The 18,211-nt window shown below is 48.1% G+C and overlaps 3 protein-coding genes across 8 annotated transcripts; all 3 read right to left on the bottom strand.

Moving 5' to 3' along the window:
- Positions 1-305: 305 nt before the first annotated feature.
- LOC144215269 (germ cell-specific gene 1-like protein) lies at positions 306-4,060 on the bottom strand. The gene is made up of 8 exons (XM_077744123.1): positions 3,754-4,060; positions 2,859-3,088; positions 2,474-2,758; positions 1,702-1,896; positions 1,565-1,624; positions 1,324-1,482; positions 1,146-1,257; positions 306-1,084 (listed from the first exon to the last, which is right to left on the bottom strand). Exons 3-8 carry the CDS (start codon positions 2,667-2,669, stop codon positions 649-651), a joined length of 1,158 nt encoding a protein of 385 aa, XP_077600249.1. The 5' UTR covers positions 2,670-2,758; positions 2,859-3,088; positions 3,754-4,060; the 3' UTR covers positions 306-648.
- Positions 4,061-5,255: 1,195 nt separating this feature from the next.
- On the bottom strand, positions 5,256-13,349 carry LOC144215266 (uncharacterized). 6 transcript variants are annotated; one of them, XM_077744118.1, is made up of 10 exons: positions 9,766-9,852; positions 8,933-9,050; positions 8,795-8,871; positions 8,578-8,733; positions 8,374-8,502; positions 7,999-8,119; positions 7,758-7,933; positions 6,110-7,631; positions 5,929-6,021; positions 5,256-5,732 (listed from the first exon to the last, which is right to left on the bottom strand). In XM_077744118.1, exons 3-10 carry the CDS (start codon positions 8,861-8,863, stop codon positions 5,719-5,721), a joined length of 2,280 nt encoding a protein of 759 aa, XP_077600244.1. In that variant the 5' UTR covers positions 8,864-8,871; positions 8,933-9,050; positions 9,766-9,852; the 3' UTR covers positions 5,256-5,718. The 6 variants fall into 6 exon arrangements, 5 of the variants coding, with proteins under 5 accessions (XP_077600244.1, XP_077600246.1, XP_077600245.1 ...); XM_077744120.1 differs by having other exon boundaries at positions 8,795-8,868; XM_077744119.1 differs by lacking the exon at positions 9,766-9,852 and adding an exon at positions 9,562-9,719.
- Positions 13,350-13,540: 191 nt separating this feature from the next.
- On the bottom strand, positions 13,541-17,974 carry rnf139 (ring finger protein 139). Its single transcript, XM_077743397.1, has 7 exons — positions 17,865-17,974; positions 17,189-17,697; positions 16,169-16,797; positions 15,953-16,100; positions 15,726-15,832; positions 15,407-15,658; positions 13,541-15,238 (listed from the first exon to the last, which is right to left on the bottom strand). Exons 2-7 carry the CDS (start codon positions 17,349-17,351, stop codon positions 14,486-14,488), a joined length of 2,052 nt encoding a protein of 683 aa, XP_077599523.1. The 5' UTR covers positions 17,352-17,697; positions 17,865-17,974; the 3' UTR covers positions 13,541-14,485.
- Between the last annotated feature and the right edge of the window lie 237 nt (positions 17,975-18,211).

Genomic DNA, 18,211 nt, shown 5'->3' with positions numbered 1-18,211 from the left:
CACAAAGCGAGCGGCTGATTGACAGACTTCGCTTTGTGCCCTCTAATTAAAAAAAAAGAAAGAAAGAAAGAAAGAAGGAAAGAAAAGTAGGAGAGTTGATGTAAAAACAGCAGGATTCAGGTCAAGAAAATGGCAGATGTGCAAAGGAAAACACATTCCCAAGCTAAATTAATCTTTTCTTGACACGTCCAAACAGATGCAGGAGTACGAAATGAGGGCGGAGTCAAGAAATGCCAGCTAAATCTATGTCATGCCAATGTAGAAAGTTGGTTCAGGTGCCTTCAAATGCATTTTTATAGGTCTTGACAAAATAAATCAATCAGAATGAGGAGCAAAAAAAATACAACTACCGTATTTTTTGGACTATAAGTCGCACTTCTTTTAAACCATATTTTGGCTAGGCCTGCTACTTGTAGGTATTTTTTAGGGTACAGCTATGTTAACTAGTTAGCCTGTTCTACATTGAATTGTTGTTACTTTACTGTATGATTGTTCCTGTTTACTAATAAAATAAAAAAGGTCCTCCCAAAATGCAACTTGTATATATATTTTTTTTACTGGACACTCACTCACCTCAAGTATTTTCACAAATGACAATTATTCATTTCACAAAAAGTGAAGAATTCCCCTCCGGGCCAGCGTGTGGCGCTAACAGAGCGATCCGTCCCCATCTATCTGGTCCAGCTCCCTTTCGCAGTCCTCGCAGCCTTCCACGCCGCAGCCCTCTATCATCAGAACCCCAGGGTCGACGGGGCGTGGTCCGGCGGCCGCCATGCCCGCCACCCCGATGCCCAACAGCGCCCCGCCGGCGCCGCAGGCCAAGGGAGCCACGGCGGGGCCCACGCCCCGCGGCCACAGCGGGTCCGCCAGCGCCCCTCGCTGGCCCAGCCGGATGAGGCGGCCCACGGAGTAGACGCCGCCCCCGGCGCGGAGGACCTCCTCGTAGGAGGGTGCGCGGGCGGTGGCCCGGGCCTCCTCTAGGCGCAGGCGGGCGCGGTGCTTCATCTCAATGATGGTCTTGGTGTAGGAGTTGAGGGTGGCCACGGCCGCCGCCATGCAGCAGCTGAACGACAGCCACGCCAGCCTATTGGGCAAAGCAATGTTTTAAATTGAGTCATCCTGGAAGAAGAAGAAGGAAGACATACGCAAAGGACCATCCGTAGTCCCACGTCTGGGGCCTCCAGTCCTTGGGCCCGATGCTGACGGTCATCTGGAAAACTGTGGTGTACATCATGTGTGCCACCATCCCCATCATGCCTGCAAAGGCGGCACGACACGCGCTCTGACGTCGTCAGCGAGCACGCAAGCCGACGGCGGCCGTACCCGAGAGGACGGTGCACATGGCGGCGAAGGCGTTGATCTTCAGGGCGTTCATCTCCCTCTTGGCGCAAAGGCAGATGGCCTCCACCCACATGAGCAGGAAGCCCGTGGCCAGCAGCCCGATGTACACAAACTCGCTGATGACCGACAGCCACAGGACGCCTGGACGGACGAGTGGGGAGGGACGGCATGGCGTGAGAGCGTGACCACTACTTTGTGGCGGAAGCGGATCCACCTTTCTGACCTTGAGTCTCGCCCGGGGTCAGCTCGATGAAGCTGCGACACTTTTCTTCCTGGTCCTCACCTGAAAAAGCATGACAAGATGATGTTATTGTGGGGGTTGCTGATAGGTTGACACATGAATGTTTCAAATGTAGTCACCTTCATTGTGTTTTTCGCAGGAGAGCCAAAATCCCGTGTGGAAGTATCGCAGCATGTACTTGTCCTCGCCCGTCTCCCAGATGTAGTGGACGGCGTTGGCCAGCTGTTTTCTCCTCAAGATAGCCAATTGCTCCCTCTGAAATGGCGTCAGCGTCACGTTGGATACCGGGTTCCGCGGGTCTGGCGTTGGCGCCTCTGTTGAAGAAGACAGGAATAATATTATTGTTCATCCATTAACCAAAAATGGATCCTCTTTTGGGAAAATATCTTGTACAATTCTGACTCATTTTCATAGGCACATGCTTTGGCATTTTTGATTGATCAATAATTGTTTTGTCTGATTTTCAATAGTGAACAAGAGCCCATAAAAGTTGGTCAAATAAAAAATCCATTTGAACACAGCAAATGGCGGCTGGACTGACACAGATTCTCGTAATCCTCGAAGCTTTGTTGCTAATCTCCGGACTCTTGAGGATTCCTCCGGATTTATCTTATTTTCATTTTTGATTTTTTTTTTCACTTGCAACTTAGTAACAGGACAGATGATCCTGCTTCAATGAATTTATAGATTTTTGGTAAAGGAATTTAATTTATCATGTTTCAGTAGCTCTCGTTTAGAATGTATCGCCATGGATTAGCATCTCATGCTATATGTTAGCATTTCATGTCAAATTTTCATTATTTTATGTTGCCATATCATCAAATTTTGTCACATTTCAGCATTTGCCATATTTTGAAATGTTTTAGTATTACAGATTTACATTGTACTGACCCGTGGTGTAGGGTTGACTGTTGTTCTGTCCGCAGTTCTTCATCTTGACGGGCGAGAGGCAGAGCGGCTTGACCACCTTGTGGGTGCCCTCGCACCAGTAGGACGTGCAGAAGGCCGACACGGAGAGGCTGAGGGCCAGCGACGTCAAGGCCAGCGACAGCAGCGAGCGCTGCCGGCGGGACATCTTCTCCAGCATGGCTCGCTCACGGACGCGGCGTCCTCAAGGAAGTCGCTGGCGATGCAGCCCGTGCGCTATGTTGCTCATCTCCGCACTTTTGAGGATTCCTGCGGACAAAATAAACGACGTGGGGGTCACTATAAGTCACCGGCCAAGGCATATCACCTGAAAATTTTGGACCAATGGGATCTTCTCAGGGCTTCTTACCTGAAGATGGATGTTGGCGCGTCCTAGGAACGACCATTTTCTCCATCCCATCCCGTCAGGATGAAGATGAAGGTCGTCGTAACTGCGATGCGCAGAGCTCTACGACCAATCCGACCAATTCCACACTTTTCTGGAAAAAGATTGTGATGCGAAAGGTCACCTCGGAGACTCTGATCCGTCTTAATCTGTCCGTCTCGTTCCCATGGGATTAACGTCTGGACCACCTAGACCTGAAGGCGTCCATTACACAACAGTGTTAGCAAAACCAGCATAGCATTATGAGGCGCAAAATACTACATTGTGAAATGCTAAAAAAAAACTTGACATAACATGAGATGACTAAAACATGAACCAAAAGAGTTAAATTTTGAAATAATAACATCAAAGGCTGACATATTCCAGAAATATGACATAAAATATTGTCAATTCCCATGAAATGCTAATATGCAACATGACATGCTAATGAGATGAAATTTGGAAACAGTGTCCACACACTGAAAAAAGAAAAAAAAAGATATAGAAACAAAAATGTAGATTGCTAAAATGATAAAAGATATGACGAGTTGAAATCTGACCAAATATAGTGACATAAAAAATGATGCTAACATGTACAATGTGATGCTAAAGCCCCAATTAAAATTCTGAAACAAGAACTTGAGATAATGAAAAAAAAACATGTTAAAAAATGTTAAAAACAAACACAAACAACCCCCCCCCCCCCCCCAAAAAAAGCCCCAGATGCTAAAACATGGCACAAAATGTCCAATCAACAACTTGGTCTACTAAAAGACAATTAAAAAAAATGTAAACAAAAATATGGAATGGAGACACTAGACAAAAAAAACTGAAAAATTGCCATAAAAATGTTCCAAAGGGACGGACGGAAGTAACTCACCAGTTGGGTTGCGGCGGCGCTTGTGAAGTTTTCCCGCTGGCGCAGCTTTGGGCTTTTCTTCTCGTAATCCCGGCAAGTCGCGGCCATCTGGCACCGCGCTGGGCTGGGCTGGGCTGGACTTGGACTCGGCGCCTCGCGTCGCCGCGCCTCCACTGGCACGTCAACTCTGACCTCGGCTCCTATAGCAATCAAGTCGTGGGAGGCGGCGGCTATACGCGGACCCCGGCGTCCAGAAAATCACGTCCCAATGTCTCCAATCTGCCAGTATTTGACAGATGGACGCTTTACTGTACCCGCACATACTGAAACGGAACAAGGGAAACATGAACTCGTTGGCTCTAGTCTGCCTTTCGCCCGAAGACAGCTAGATGGGTGAGGCTCCAGCACCCCCTGCGACCCTTTCGAGGATGGACGATATAGGAAATGAAGTATTAGTAAAGTGATGACATGGAATGCAAACACAACAAATATGAAACATGGCATGAAATGCTGATTTCTGAAACGTGACAAAATCCTTGCATATATTTACATTTTTTAAAGAACAATTCCAACACATTTGATGATTTATCATGAAACTTTAATCACATGACATCATCATTAACATCATCACTTGAATTACTTGCCGTTATTTTAGACAGACGTCCTATTAAGTGGCGTCCAGTCAGAAAATGAGTTTATGCTAGTAGGCGACCAATCCATTAGAAGTGGGAGGGTGCCAACAAATGGATTGGACGTCTAGCGCAGTCAATGGCAGCCAATGAGTTAACATACATACATTTCGAGCATTGATTTAAGCACTATTTCCATAAGTACTTCCATCATAGTGTTTTAGAAAAATAAATTAGAAACAAAAAACACTTACATGACTTCACATTGCATTTCAAACTGGCCATAGCGACAAGTCGCCTCTTTGCGCCCTCCTGTGGTCACGTCGATTAACGCAGCCTGACGGAAGACTAACAACTCTTTCACAATACATAACTTCTTAAATAAATACGTCAATAAATATGAATTCTGTACACTTAACTGACTACAACTGCAAAAATAAAATGTACTTATAAAAGAATAAATAACAACGAAATGACTCAGTCATCTTTCAATATTATTGTTAGAGCATAACAGCAACAACCTGAACTTTTCAATTATGCTGATTGTTTGTATCAATAAATATTTAAGCAATTAATCCATAAATACTCCTGATTGTATTTTTACAAAGTACTGGAAGGTACTTGCGTGATTAGTGCAGGCATGCGATAAAAACACAACACTCGTTTGATCAGACGCGCACGCTTACAAACATTTTTGAGAATATAGGTGTGTTGTATTTAAGCGTATATATCTTGTGTGTATTAGGGCTGCTGTTTTGACTTTAGTTCGAAGGAAAATATTTGTAATTCCAAAAAAAATAAAGGAAAATCAACTCAATGTGTTTTGACTTCATACTTCATTTTTCATATGTAAAGAGTGGGCAATAATTAAAATTTGTGTATCTCTGTGCTCAAAGTGCGAGTGTGTACACACATTGCTGTGTGGTGTCATGTATATTTGTGTGTGCATACATAATTCATAACTTGGTGACAAAATGTAAACACAGTTTGGTTGCGCCGCCATGGTGCGCAGCAGGGAGGGGCAAAGATTTAGCGGAATGCTAATAGCTACGCAATTTCAACACGTCAAACTATACACACTGGCACACAAGAAGCACAGGAAAAGTGGGAGGAGCCAAAGACATCAACTAGAGATTAATATTCATGAGTGACACTGACCCCACCCTTTCCGGGGGCCACAGCTATGGAAACGGTTGCAACACTAAGGATGCTTGTCCTTGTGCTAGAGAGGCGGGGCTTAATCCAGGGCGCTATGCATTGCATGATGGGAAATGGGGTGCAGTTTTGGGGGAGTCCAGAAGCCCCACCCTTCCCTTGCCACCCAACCCATTTTTGGACAGCCCTTCTTCTATCCAAGTTAAAAGGAGTTTTCTTCAGGCAGACATCAAAGATAGAAAGAAAATATTAGTTTAGTAAATGATAATGTTACAGTGCCATTGACGACAATAGTTGTCAAAAGTGCCCAATGAGTTCGATGTTCTGAGTGAACTATTACGTTGGAAAACAAATGTTGACGCCCTTTAGCATTTAGCTAATGCTAGTGTACTGAATCGCAATAACGTCTTACCTTTTTCCGTTCGAGTTTTGGAGTCTCCGAATGGGTCGGTGGTGGGGGAGGAGCTTGTAGGCGCCCCCCAGGCATCATTCGGATCAGTAGAACCTTCACGAGAGGAGCACATATCAAATCTTCCTGAACACAACTCGCAATTATTTCTGATTGAAATCTATTGTAATTATAATTGTCTTACCTGGCACCCCCCAGGGGTCATTCTGAGCTTGAGAGGCATCCCCAAACGGGTCGCCATTGTCCACAGGCGAAGACGCGTCGTCTCCCCACGGGTCCGAACCACCGGGGGGCGCCGAGGTGGCCCCCCAGGCGTCGCCTCCGCTTTGGGACGAGGTGAGCAGGGGCGCGGCAAAGGGATCCGGTGCCCCGCCTTTTCCTTCTTTGGGAGGACTCAAGGGGGCTGAAAAGGGGTCGTCCTTAGAGGCGGTAAATGGGTCGGCTTTAGGGGGTGCCGCGGCATCGGCGTCTACGCTAGGTGCCATGAAAGGGTCGTCTTTAGGGGTATCGAAGGGATCGGCTTTTGGGGGTGATGTGAGATCGGCAGGGGGGCTCTGGTTGGAGGGAGGTGATACTAGGGGTTCGCCAAAGGGGTCATCTGTAGAGTTATTAAATGGGTCATTTTTAGAAGTGCTATCATCTTTTGGGGTGGAGAATGGGTCTTCTTTAGTGGAGTTAAAAGAGTCCTCTTTTGGGGTTTTGAAGGGGTCTTCTTTAGGGGAGTTAAAAGAGTCCTCTATTGGGGTTTTGAAGGGGTCTTCTTTAGTGGAGTTAAAAGAGTCCTCTATTGGGGTTTTGAAGGGGTCTTCTTTAGTGGAGTTAAAAGAGTCCTCTTTTGGGGTTTTAAATGGATCATCTTTAGGGGTGTTGAATGGGTCAACCTCTTTAGGGGTGGTGAAGGGATCGTCTTTAGGGCTACCAAAAGGGTCGTCTTTAGAAGGCTTGGACTCCATAGGGGTGGTGAAGGGGTCGTCTTTAGGGCTACTAAAGGGGTCGTCTTTGGGGGTATTAAAGGAGTCGTCTTTTGGGGTAGTGAATGGGTCATCTTTAGAGGAGTTGAATGGGTCATTTTCAGGGCACTTATCCTTTGGGGTGTTGAAGGGGTCATCTTTGGGGGTGTTAAATGGGTCATTTGTAGGGGTGTTAAATGGATCATCTTTTGGTGCGTTGAATGGGTCATCTGCAGGGGTGTTTTTATTGTTGGGGGTATTGAAGGGGTCATCCTTAGGACTATTAAATGGATCATCTTTGGGGGCATTGAAGGGGTCATCTTTAGGGGAATTGAAGGGATCGTCTTTTGAGCTTTTAAATGGGTCATCTTTTGGGGTCTCAAACGACTTATCATTGGGTGCATTGAAGGGGTCGTCTTTCGGGGTGTTGAACGGATCGTTTTTAGAAGACGACGTGAAGGGATCTTCTTGCTGCTCTTCAAAGGAGTCCTTCTCTTTAGACGTCTCGTTTTGGGCCACAAACGGATCGTCCGTGGGTGCTTTGAAAGGATCTGAAGCTTTGGCGTCTTCACTAGGAGACGTTTTGGCAGGAGCCGAATCCGAGGGCGCGCCCCAAGGATCCCTTTTAGGGGCCCCCCAAGTGTCTGGCTTGGAGTCGTCCTCTTCGGGGGACTTGTCTCCCGTCCAGGCCTTGTCCTCCACATTGTCGGCTTTTCCGGCGTCTTCCCATTTTAGCTCGTCTTCGGACAATTTGGCCTGTAGTACACAAGTATACACACTAACACAATTAGAGAACAGCATCTACAAACTGAATCAAATTAAAGGGTGCTCAATGTTTCATTAGCATGTTGCTAAATAGCTACTAGTTGCGTGCGGACTGACCCTCCTTTGCGTCTCCTTTTTCTGCTCCTCCTGCTTGATGCGTTCCTCTTTGCGGGCGGCGAAAGACGCCGTCAGGTCGGCCACCGACGGGATGTTGTCCAGCGAGGGGAGTCCCGAGGCGCCCGCCACGTAGCACGGCTTGTAGTTGGGGTCCTTGACGGCCTCCGACGACGAGGCTGCCGCCAGAGCGCTTGGTGAGGACACGAGACGGTGGACGCGGACGGTGGAGACGTTGGTTTACCTGATGAGCTTTTGGACGTCTTTTCTCGGGTCTTCACGGCAAAGTCTCGCTCCTCTTTGAGTTTGTCGTCATCCTCCATCAAGACTAGGACCACTTTGGCCTTTTCGCGTACGTTGGCCCCCTTGATGGCCCACATTGGAAAAAATAAACCCAGATAAAATACATTTTAAATGTTTAATCCAAGTAGTGCTGCAATCTAAAACTAGCCAGTGTTGACAGAAACAGTAGTATTTTGTTCAAATATTAAAATATCAATGTATCTTCTGATCCTTGTAGCTATGTAAACTGTAACTTGAGCAAAAGATTAGAACTCATTGACCGCCATTGATGTGGCTTGACGTCCAACTTAGTTTGACTGGGAGGGTTGTGGTTCACCTGATCTTTGCCGTCCTTCTCCACAAAGCGATACTCGGTGAGCGCTTTGACAATGTAGACATTATCTTTCATCTTGAGGAGCACGCGGTCGTCACCCGTCTTGAGGAGGTACTCCAGCAGCGTCAGCGACTGCAACAGATTAAACGTCTTCATCAAATGGAATCCACCGGTTCTACTTGAATGCGTCACTATGTTATATTTTACCTTGTGGATGTGCCTCCAGTTTCGGTCATCCTTGAGCCTCTTCCACAGCATGGTCATGATCTCGTTGCAGGCCACCACATTGTAGGTGAGATCCGAGAGGTCGGCCATCTGCGAGCTGGATGGACCCCATGGGTCGTTGGATGTGGCTTCTCGGACCTGCCGCGCAAACCGGGTCAGATAACGTTTTTTCTTCATTGACAACGCGACGGTAACCTACCTTGACCTCGGCCTCAGAGTAGTTCTGGACCAGGTTCTTTAGCTGTCTTCGCAACATGGACGACGTCATGGTGCCTACTGAGGAGATGAAATTGGCTGCAGTCGTTCTTCGGAACATTGAAATATGAAGAACACTAACCTTCAGTGATGACCCGCTGTGTTATCGGAGGGTAACAAAGCTAATGTAGCAGCGTGGCTAGTGGCTCATTGCGTTGACTTCTTTGACTCCTCAATTTTCTAAGTTAGAGTTGGTGAATCTGAACGAGGGTTGGAGGAGGGAAAACAGAAAAGAGAATTATTTCAGTGCCAATGACAATGATAAACGTCAATTCAATGGGCTGTGATAAACTAAATTAAAACTCTTAAATGTGTTTATCACTAGTACATGCCGAATCCCTTTGAACTGGCCCGAATTACATTGCAACACCTGCTTCAAATTAGTCGGACCTCCATAGCCCTTAATGTCAGAAAATGAGTTATACATTAACAATGTGAGCTGACAAACTCAAAAAACGGGCGATAATTGAACCCACAACATCGGCCGTGTTAACTATATACACACATATACCGTAATTATTTACAAACAATTTGCTTTTCATCAAGTGGCTTTCGCTAGCTGAGGAAGCTAAACGCAAGCAGAGGAGGTCTCGAGTCTTCAATAACTCAACGCAGAGAAAAAGCCGAACAATTTTAACCATGAATGGCAATTAAAGTCACGTAAACGCGCTTTAAAGCGTGGTGTTATTATGATATATTCATATCTAGAACCTTGGAGAGCGCCAGGAGACGACATGGCGGCGGCTGTCAGAAACGGAGGCAATCATTTCTCAAAGAATACCCTTCTCCGAAACATAACAGTATACGCCTGGTTTAAAAATCATTTAAAAAGAGGTCGCACACTTCATAGTTACCGGAAGCAGGAAAAATACGCTGCAGCAAAGTGCTTTATTCACGATAATAATAGAGACTCACCGTCAAACATTCGAGGAGCTTTTGCTTCTTGTTCGTGCTCCAGTTAAATCTTTGAGGAAATAGTACCAAAGCGCCCTCTAGCGAATGGAGTGTGTTTCAACGCTACATCGTTCAACGTTCACTCTTCCTAAGGGAAATTTTCCAAAATTAGTTAATGTTACTTGGCTCAATGCCCACATTTTTCATAGTTACATAATTCAACACCCATACTTTTTCTGTGAAATGGTCCAAAGCAGTTTAATGATAGTCCTTAAAACACCATGCTGGGTTTGAAAGTTGACCAATTGAGATGAAAGACGACGTGTTGACTTGTAAGTATGAGTGCGTTTCTATTTTGATACTTCGATTTGACAAATAGCCCACTCATGGAAGCACGTGTCACACATTCCCGCACGGAAAGTGTTGGACGTTGTGTCAAGTTCTTGTCAGGACATCAAGAATGCGTCCTAAGCGTTTACGGCGAGACAAAGTCAAGGCGTGCATCCGGTCGCCAAAAATGAAGCGCGGAAAGGTCGGCAGATAAATATAGGTGCAATTCCTTCATGGGTTTAACGCGTTAGCAGACACTCCAGTGCGATTTGGAGAATTACATAAGAGATTTTTGACAGATGTCCAAACTATTTGGACTGGGAGGGATGGCAGAGATCATCTGGCCACTGCCAGCCTTTCCTGGTACAAATAGATTGGACTTCTATAGCCATCAATGGCATTTCACATCTTCACATAGGAATAAAATCTCCTCTTACATGTTATAAAATGTTAAATAAAAGGACAAAACAAAATTTTTAATTGCGAAAATAAAAACAAAAAAGCACTAAGTCATCTTTTCATCTATTGTAAAATGGTTATTACATTTTACAAAAAATCATTGTTTGAGTATGTCCAAAAAGTGTCCTAGATTCAATGGCAGGGCACGATGTTCACCTTTGACCCCGCCCCTCCTTCTCCTTCACCTGGTTGACCGCGCCCCTTGCTCGACTTTTCTCCAGTCTCTCTTGTGGGGGTGGCCTTTCCCCATCCACCAGCCAGGCGCCCCCCAGGTACCCCGGCGCGTCCTCGGGTCGCCCCCTGACCAACGGGTCGGGATCCAACAGCAGGCGGAAGAATGCCCGGGCCAGCGGGGTGAAGCGGGCAAACTGCGGCGCCACCGGGGGGCGCTCCTTCTCCGTCCGGGCAGGGACCTCGCACTGCGGTTCCGCCCACACGTCCAGATCGTCCCGTGGGCTCTTGGCGGCGTCGAACCACTGGAGGTACTTGAGGTAAGCGTGGCAGTCGGACGCCGTGCGGGACCAAGGGTGGGCGCCCGTCAGGACGGCGTAGGTCAGGACGCCCAAGGCCCAGCTGTCCACGCTAGGTTCCACGCTGACCCAAATCCGCGGACGCCCCTTCTCCTCCCCGTCCTTGGCGCCTCGTGCCACCTCGGCTTCCGGGGCGCAGTAAGGGGAACGGTACCACACTTCGGGGACTTGGGTTCCCCGAGCCTTCACCTGCGGGGATGGAAGATGGGTGGGTGATGGAGGGCGACCTATCCAGACGGTTTTCTGGCAAACGTACCATGCCAAAGTCTCCTAGCTTGACCCAGCGACAGTCGGCATCACAGAGGAAGACATTCTCGGGTTTGACGTCTCGGTGGACCAAGCCCAGCGAGTGCAGGTGGGAGAGGGCACCGCATAGCTGGGACACCACGCGCTGGCACTGACCCTCCTCCAGACCGGCCTGAAAAGAAAACAAAATCATGGCGGCAGCCATCTTGGGACAGTGTACTTCTTTAGCAAGCTGATGGATTTTCCAAAATACTTTTAACCCAATGAATTCTTGACTGATTTATAAACAGTTTGGTTTAAATCAAACCATAATAGTAATATTTTTTTATTTTTTTTATATTATATTCATTGAATAGTCATCGTAAAACTTAAGGCTCATTTTACGACGCCACTGACGTAGTACCTCGGGCACGATGAAGTCGTAGAGGTCGCCGAACAGTCCGGCCTGCTGGGCGAAGACGTAATCCGACGGCGTGAAGTAGGCGATGCCGAGAGCGCGACTCAACGACGGGTGCGTGCAGAAGCGCAGCGCCACGTTGTACTCGCGTAGGAAGGCGCTCATGCACGTGCCCACGCGGGGGAAGAACTTGAGCGCCATGGCGGTACCTGAGAGACACGCCCAATGAGCACTTGGCGATGGCGAGCAGGTGACAGCGGACGACTCACCGCTTTGGAGGTGCACGGCCAGCATGACCTTCCCGTACGAGCCTTCGCCCAAAAGTTTGAGCACCCGGAAGTGCTCTGACGTCTCCAACTCGGTTAGCGACTGCGCCGTCAGGTGGCACGTGTCCTCCAGAAGCCGGGCGGCCGCCTAAGTGCCAAACAGTGCATGTCATTTCATTTTTATTGTTTTTATTGCATCCTATCAAATACTCCATTTTGTTGACTTGTTGACATGTCAGTGTTGGTTTGGTAACCACGGAAACCAAAAGGCCAGACCCTCCAACGTCACATAGACGGCGAGATTTACCGAAGCCTTTTTATGATACGATAACAAGTTAGATGAAACCTCCAAGGCTTTAAGGCCATGATAAACAGTGGGCGTCGCCATAGTGACACCCCCCACACGTACATAAACATGTCTGTTAATAGTGCTAACAAAGCCCTCGGAGAGGCTTGGTCGTGTAAACAATCTGGACTGGTCGCTAAACAGTGGTGGCGTATGAAAGATAATTTCAATTAAAAATGTATATTAAAAAAAAGATGGCTACTATACTGTTATTCAAACTAGAAATTGTGATATGGACATGCTAACGCTAATGGTTGGTGCTAGGCTAGCTAAAGAATGGCAGCCCTATGGGATGAGCTCATCTCACTCATGATACTTTCAAGCTCACATTCCAGATTGGACACTTTGGAGAGTGTCAGTTCCCTGAGATATTAGACCTTCAACTTGTGGAACTTTAACACATCAAGCGGATGCTGTCATCGCCATGTCACGTGGGCGACCGCTCAGCCACGCTCAGGATGATTTACGATGTTTGTCGAGCACTTTCGAGACATCTATTAATAAAATGAACAGGGGCAAAATGTAAGAGAGCCCCATTTTGATCCTAGACGGTTATTTAAGGGGACACAGGTGTGGTGATTGAGCTGGACTTTCATTAAAACAAAAAATTGAGAAATGGTTGCCCTAAATTAAAAAAAAAAATTGTGCAAAATGTCATAAAGTTCAAATAAGTCATGCATAAAAGGGCAAAAAGAAACATCTTATACTGTGAAATACAACATTTTAGCCATTTTCAGTCCATTTTTATAAAGCAAACAAATACAATCAATAACATTAATAATAACTTGCATCTCTTAACTCCCCCAAAAACAACTTATCTATCAACCATGAGACTTACATAGAATTTACCATTTGCAATATATGAAAAATAACAAAATAGCATTATTTCTTACCGTCATTTTGGGACGCTGTTTAGCCGGGGAGTCCGTCCTTTGTCACTTGGATGCTGCAGCACAACCACCAAAACAAAAATAGGAACCACCTTTGGAAGAAGAACAAGTGAAGTGAATCAGTCTGTTTGCATATGCAGAGTCACAAATAAGCTGAGAACGTTTGCTTACACACACTTGCCTTCCTGGATGTGTGTGTGTGTGTGTGATTGAAGACCATTGGAGAATCAGCACCATCTGGGGGTACGCTACCCATCAAACATTTGAGGTTGATGGAGGTCAGTCAAGTGAAGGAATCCTCATAAAAATGTGAAAAAAAAAACAGACTGGTGCAATATCAAATCTCATTTTATTTACATAAATCTATTTTAGTTTTCCATCCAAAAGGCATGAGGAACACTCAGCCCCAACGGAAAATCTTTCCAAAACAATTTCAAGTCTCTCCTGGTACAGCAGACAAAGCTTGTGCTTAAAAAGCCATCGTAGCAAACGCGCAATTTTACAAAAATAGTAGTCGAGGATTTGTGGGCTCCTTTCCGTGTCGGCTGAAAAGATTCTCACGGTCACAATCAGCTTTTGGTTTTTTTCCGCCTGTACTTTTTAAACGTCATGTACAAGAACGTACATAAATGAAGGCACGGTCGCACAAGTGACCACGAGTCGCCGGACGCCGGGGGGGCTTGGCACCGATTGGACGATGGGAGAGCACTGGGGAGAGTGACAGAGCAAGATGGCCGCCCGACAATGGATATTTTTGTGGTCGTCAGTGGCAGCAAATGTGTTGGAGACGTATGTGCGCTCCGATAAAAAAAAAATCTAAAAAAGCAGCCTAATTAAAATAAAAAATGAAAACGACCATTGCTAAAAGTGCACCCAAAAACATTTGGGGGGTGAAAAAGTAGCATAAAAAGCTATTTTCCCAAAATCCACTTCAAATAAAACAAAAATAAATAAATTGGCCCAAAAAGTGATTTTTTTTCAATTAAACAAAATGGAAATTTTTGGTATAAAATTGACAGAAAATTCCATTGCCAACAATAGATGCCCAATTCATTTAAAGTATGGTCATTTTTCTGGCATTCAATGATTTAAACTTTTTCAAAAATAAGGCAATTAAAAAAAAAGAAGAAACAGGCAAGAAAAAGACAAAATAAAAAGTGCTCCAAACTAAATTCCCCCAAAAAATAATTGAAAAAAAAAAACCTAAATTCATATGATTTAATTGTAGCGCAACCGTCGGGCCAAAACATCCCAAGCTCATCCCGGAGAGGCCGCAATCAATCATCGGCGGCGTCCGTGTCATCGTTCAAATACTCCTCCTCGACGGGCGTGCCGCCATTTTGCACCCCCCAGTCGTCATCGTCATACTCGATGCTGTCGTTGTCCTCCAGCGGCTCGCGGTCCCGCTCCCCCGCCGCGGCCGCCGAGGCAGTCCCGCCCCCGGCCGCCGCCTCGCCTTCTCCCGGCGGCTCCCCGTCGGCGGCCGGCGGCGGGGGCGGTCGAGGCGGCGGGGCGTTGTTGTTGGAGAGGGCGTCGCCGTCGGCGGCCCGCTCGTCCACGTGCACCCTCTGGTGGCACATGGGGCAGGTGTCCTGGATGTAGAGCCACTTTCGCAGGCAGAGCGCGTGGAAGTAGTGGCGGCAGGGCGTGACGCGCGCCGAGGCCGCAAAGTCCTGGTAGCAGATGGCGCAGACGTCCTCCACGCGGCGCAGGCGCTCGCCGCGCAGCTCGGGCAGCGAGCGGATCTTGCGCACGGCCGTGCGGCGGTTGACAAAGGTCCTCCAGCCGTTGCGCGCCTGCAGGTAGATGTTGAAGTAGGCGTGCAGGCACATCATGCAGGCGCGGATCTTGCTGCCCGACTCGAACATCATGGTGTAGGCGCCGTTGCCGAACATCACCACGCCGAACAGGAACTCCATCACGTTGCCCGCCGAGCGCACGTAGTACACGTAGTCGTCCAGCTTTTCCCACAGGGCGTCCGACAGCCCGTCTGCCATGAACAGGGCGTACACCGTCAGTGACACCAGTACCTAGCCGCCAGGGGGAGACAGAGCGAACAGTCAGCTCCCAAAAGATAATGAAAAAAAAAGAAAATTGGGAAATACAAGAGGACAATATAAAATAAAATACACATAATACATAAATTGGACGTTTATCTCCGTCAAAGGCTCAAAACCTGATCGTTGGGCGGCACGTACCTTGAGACACAACTCCACGCAGAAGGCGGTGACGGCAAAGAGCCAAGTGTTGAGGGCGTAGTGCCGCAAGAGGGCGTGGCTGAGCGCCACGGGCAGCGCGAAAAGCGCCGCCGACACCAACAGCACGGGGAAATGGCGGCGGAAGGACGAAACGTGCGAGGCGCTGAGCGACATCAGAACCGGGTCGGTCATGCCTTGGATGAAGTGCAGGATGGCCGTCAGCAGGAGGCACATGTTGCGGCTCAGCCGGACCTGCGACAGCGCCCCGTTGTCAGGCAAAATGGGAGTGACGGAGGCGAGATTCTGAATGGCGTCCTACCAGGCGCTCTTCGGGGTCCAGGCCGCTCAGGCCCGTCTGCAGAGCCAGGATGAAGAAGAGCACCGGAGCCACGAAGCCCAAACGTTTATCCTCCTCCTCCGTCGAACCTGACGGAAAGAAAAAAATGTCAATTATTAAAATGTCAAAAACAATGTAAATAAGGTGTTCAAATGAGAAATACTAATCAAGTTTCTTTAGCAATAAAAAAACAAACATTTCTGACTCACCAATAAAAGTGAGTATGCTGAGGCCCAGGTAGTGCGCCACGGACGAGATGACGGCGCTCATGCCCAGCACGGTCAGCGTGGAGTCACAGCCGGAGATGACCAAGTTGCTCGTCACATCCCACAACAGGTCCCAGCTCAGCGAGTGAACCTAAAAAGAAGCGGCCAGCTTGGTCAAATTTCCGGCCAAAGCCGACGGAGGCGGCTCACCGCTTTTACCTGCGAGTCTAAAATCCCGTCGGCCCCATCCCGCCGCACGGCCCGCACCACGTACACTAGAATGAGCGCCTGGGTGATGACGCGGCTCAGCCAGAAGAGCCGCAGCACGTCCGGGAAGCGGATTCTCTTCCAAGTGTCCTTCAGCAGCAGCTGCAGGCCGTACATGCGGTACATGTGGCGCACCAGCAGGTACACGTAGCGGCACGAGTAGTAGAAACGCTTGAGGCGGGCGGCCAGGCACGCCGTGGTGGCGAGCGCCAGCACGCCGCCCGACAGGACGGCCGCCGAGCGCCGCGCCTCCGGGGGCAGCTCCATCATCAGCCCCCACACGGGCACGGTCACGTCCAGAATCACCAACGCCGCCGGAGACGAGCGCAGGCCCAGTAGGAAGACGTAAGCCACGCCCAATGACAGCTGCACGGCCGCCAGGGCCAGCCACGGCGCCGCCCCCTTTCGCGGCGGACGGACTCCCGCCGCCTTGTAGAAGGTGCCATACAGGTCCGGGTGGGCGGCGGCGGCGTAGTTGATCAGGACGGCCGCCGCGGCCAGCACCACGGCCAGAAAGAGGGAGTAGAACTTGAGGAGGGCCTTTTGCGACAGGAGTAGCACCACGCCGGAGACCAGCACACCTGCAAAATGGCCGACAGCCGTCACAACATAGGTTACATCTCTTTCCTGGGTTCAAGTTAATAAAAACATGTTGTTAATTATGTAGTGATTACATTAATTCGTCCCATTATTTACGTTTCCCCAAAATATGAGTATAAAAACTATCAGCAACACATTCTAAAAAACATAACCCTCCACTTAGGTATGACTATTTTAACATTAGCTTCCAGTGACAGCTAGCATAACATATGCCAAGCATGTTTTTAAAGATGGCATTTGGTATACAACATTCTTTTATTTTAACAAAAACATCGTACCGTACGTCTATGACTGACAGCTGACGTAACACCGTGGGCTAGTTGACGTTAGCTAGCTGTTCGCTACGACTGTACGTGTGTCATTCAAATTTACCTAGAATTCGGAACAAGCCGGTTCCGACGGTACCGGACCATCCCGGCCCAGGGTCAGAGTACGAGTTGAAAATCGCATCTATGATAAAGATACAGGGGACCCGCAGAGCCACATCGAGCACCGCCGAGGCCTGCTGGCCTATCCGGGTTTGAGTGGACGCCATACGGCTTCGGGCTCACAGCTCACGGTCCCACTTAGTCCGGGTCGTCCATGTATCGTGGACTGGAACGAAAGTCGCCCGCTGACAGGGTCGGTTCTTGGGTTTAGCTCAGGCTGGACTCGGCTTGGCAGCTACGAGCCGCGGCCGCCATATTGGGACTCTTTAACTTTTTCGTACTTCTTCGTTGATAGAAAAAGTAGGCGGTGCTTGCTCGTGGAACACTACTGCCACTTAAAGGCTGAATGCAGTGTTACAACTATAACTGCACTTGTATACCTTTAGTAGTATACTAAACTTTTAAGACCATAGTGGCCATAAAGTTGGAATTTCCCACTGGAATCAAGGGTACCTGAAATACACAAATACAATGAGATTAAAATACATTGCTAACCATTCATTATCATTGCCAGCAATATATATTATTAAAAACATTTGGTGCCATAAATTCTAGTTGAAATAAATTGGACGTATATCTCCATCAGTAGAAGTAAGAGAACAAAGGTATTGGTGTAGTACCAGGGAAGGAAGTACTACTCCATGTGCACTGCAATTGGCTGGCGACCAGTCCAGGGTGCCTTCCCACTTTTGCAGGAAATCAGCCAGCGTTAGCTAGACGTGAAATCACGGAACGGCCCCGGCGCTTGTATTAAAAGTTAGCGCCGCTGTCACTCCCTGACCCTAATATGACATCACACAGCTACTCAGCCTTTGCACGAGAGGCAAAGCGTCCTTTGTCGCGGCCATTTCCAGAGGCGGTTGTCCTCAGGGGCGCCTCGCCTCTCTCGCCAGCGCTGCCCTCCACGCCACCCGCGGAGGATGGACACCTGCCCGGTGGAAATCGAGGCCTTCCGCCGCGACATGTT

Source organism: Stigmatopora nigra, chromosome 21 (genome assembly GCF_051989575.1).
Source record: "Stigmatopora nigra isolate UIUO_SnigA chromosome 21, RoL_Snig_1.1, whole genome shotgun sequence".
Taxonomy (NCBI): Eukaryota; Metazoa; Chordata; class Actinopteri; order Syngnathiformes; family Syngnathidae; genus Stigmatopora; species Stigmatopora nigra.
This window is presented reverse-complemented; position numbering and strand designations above follow the sequence as displayed.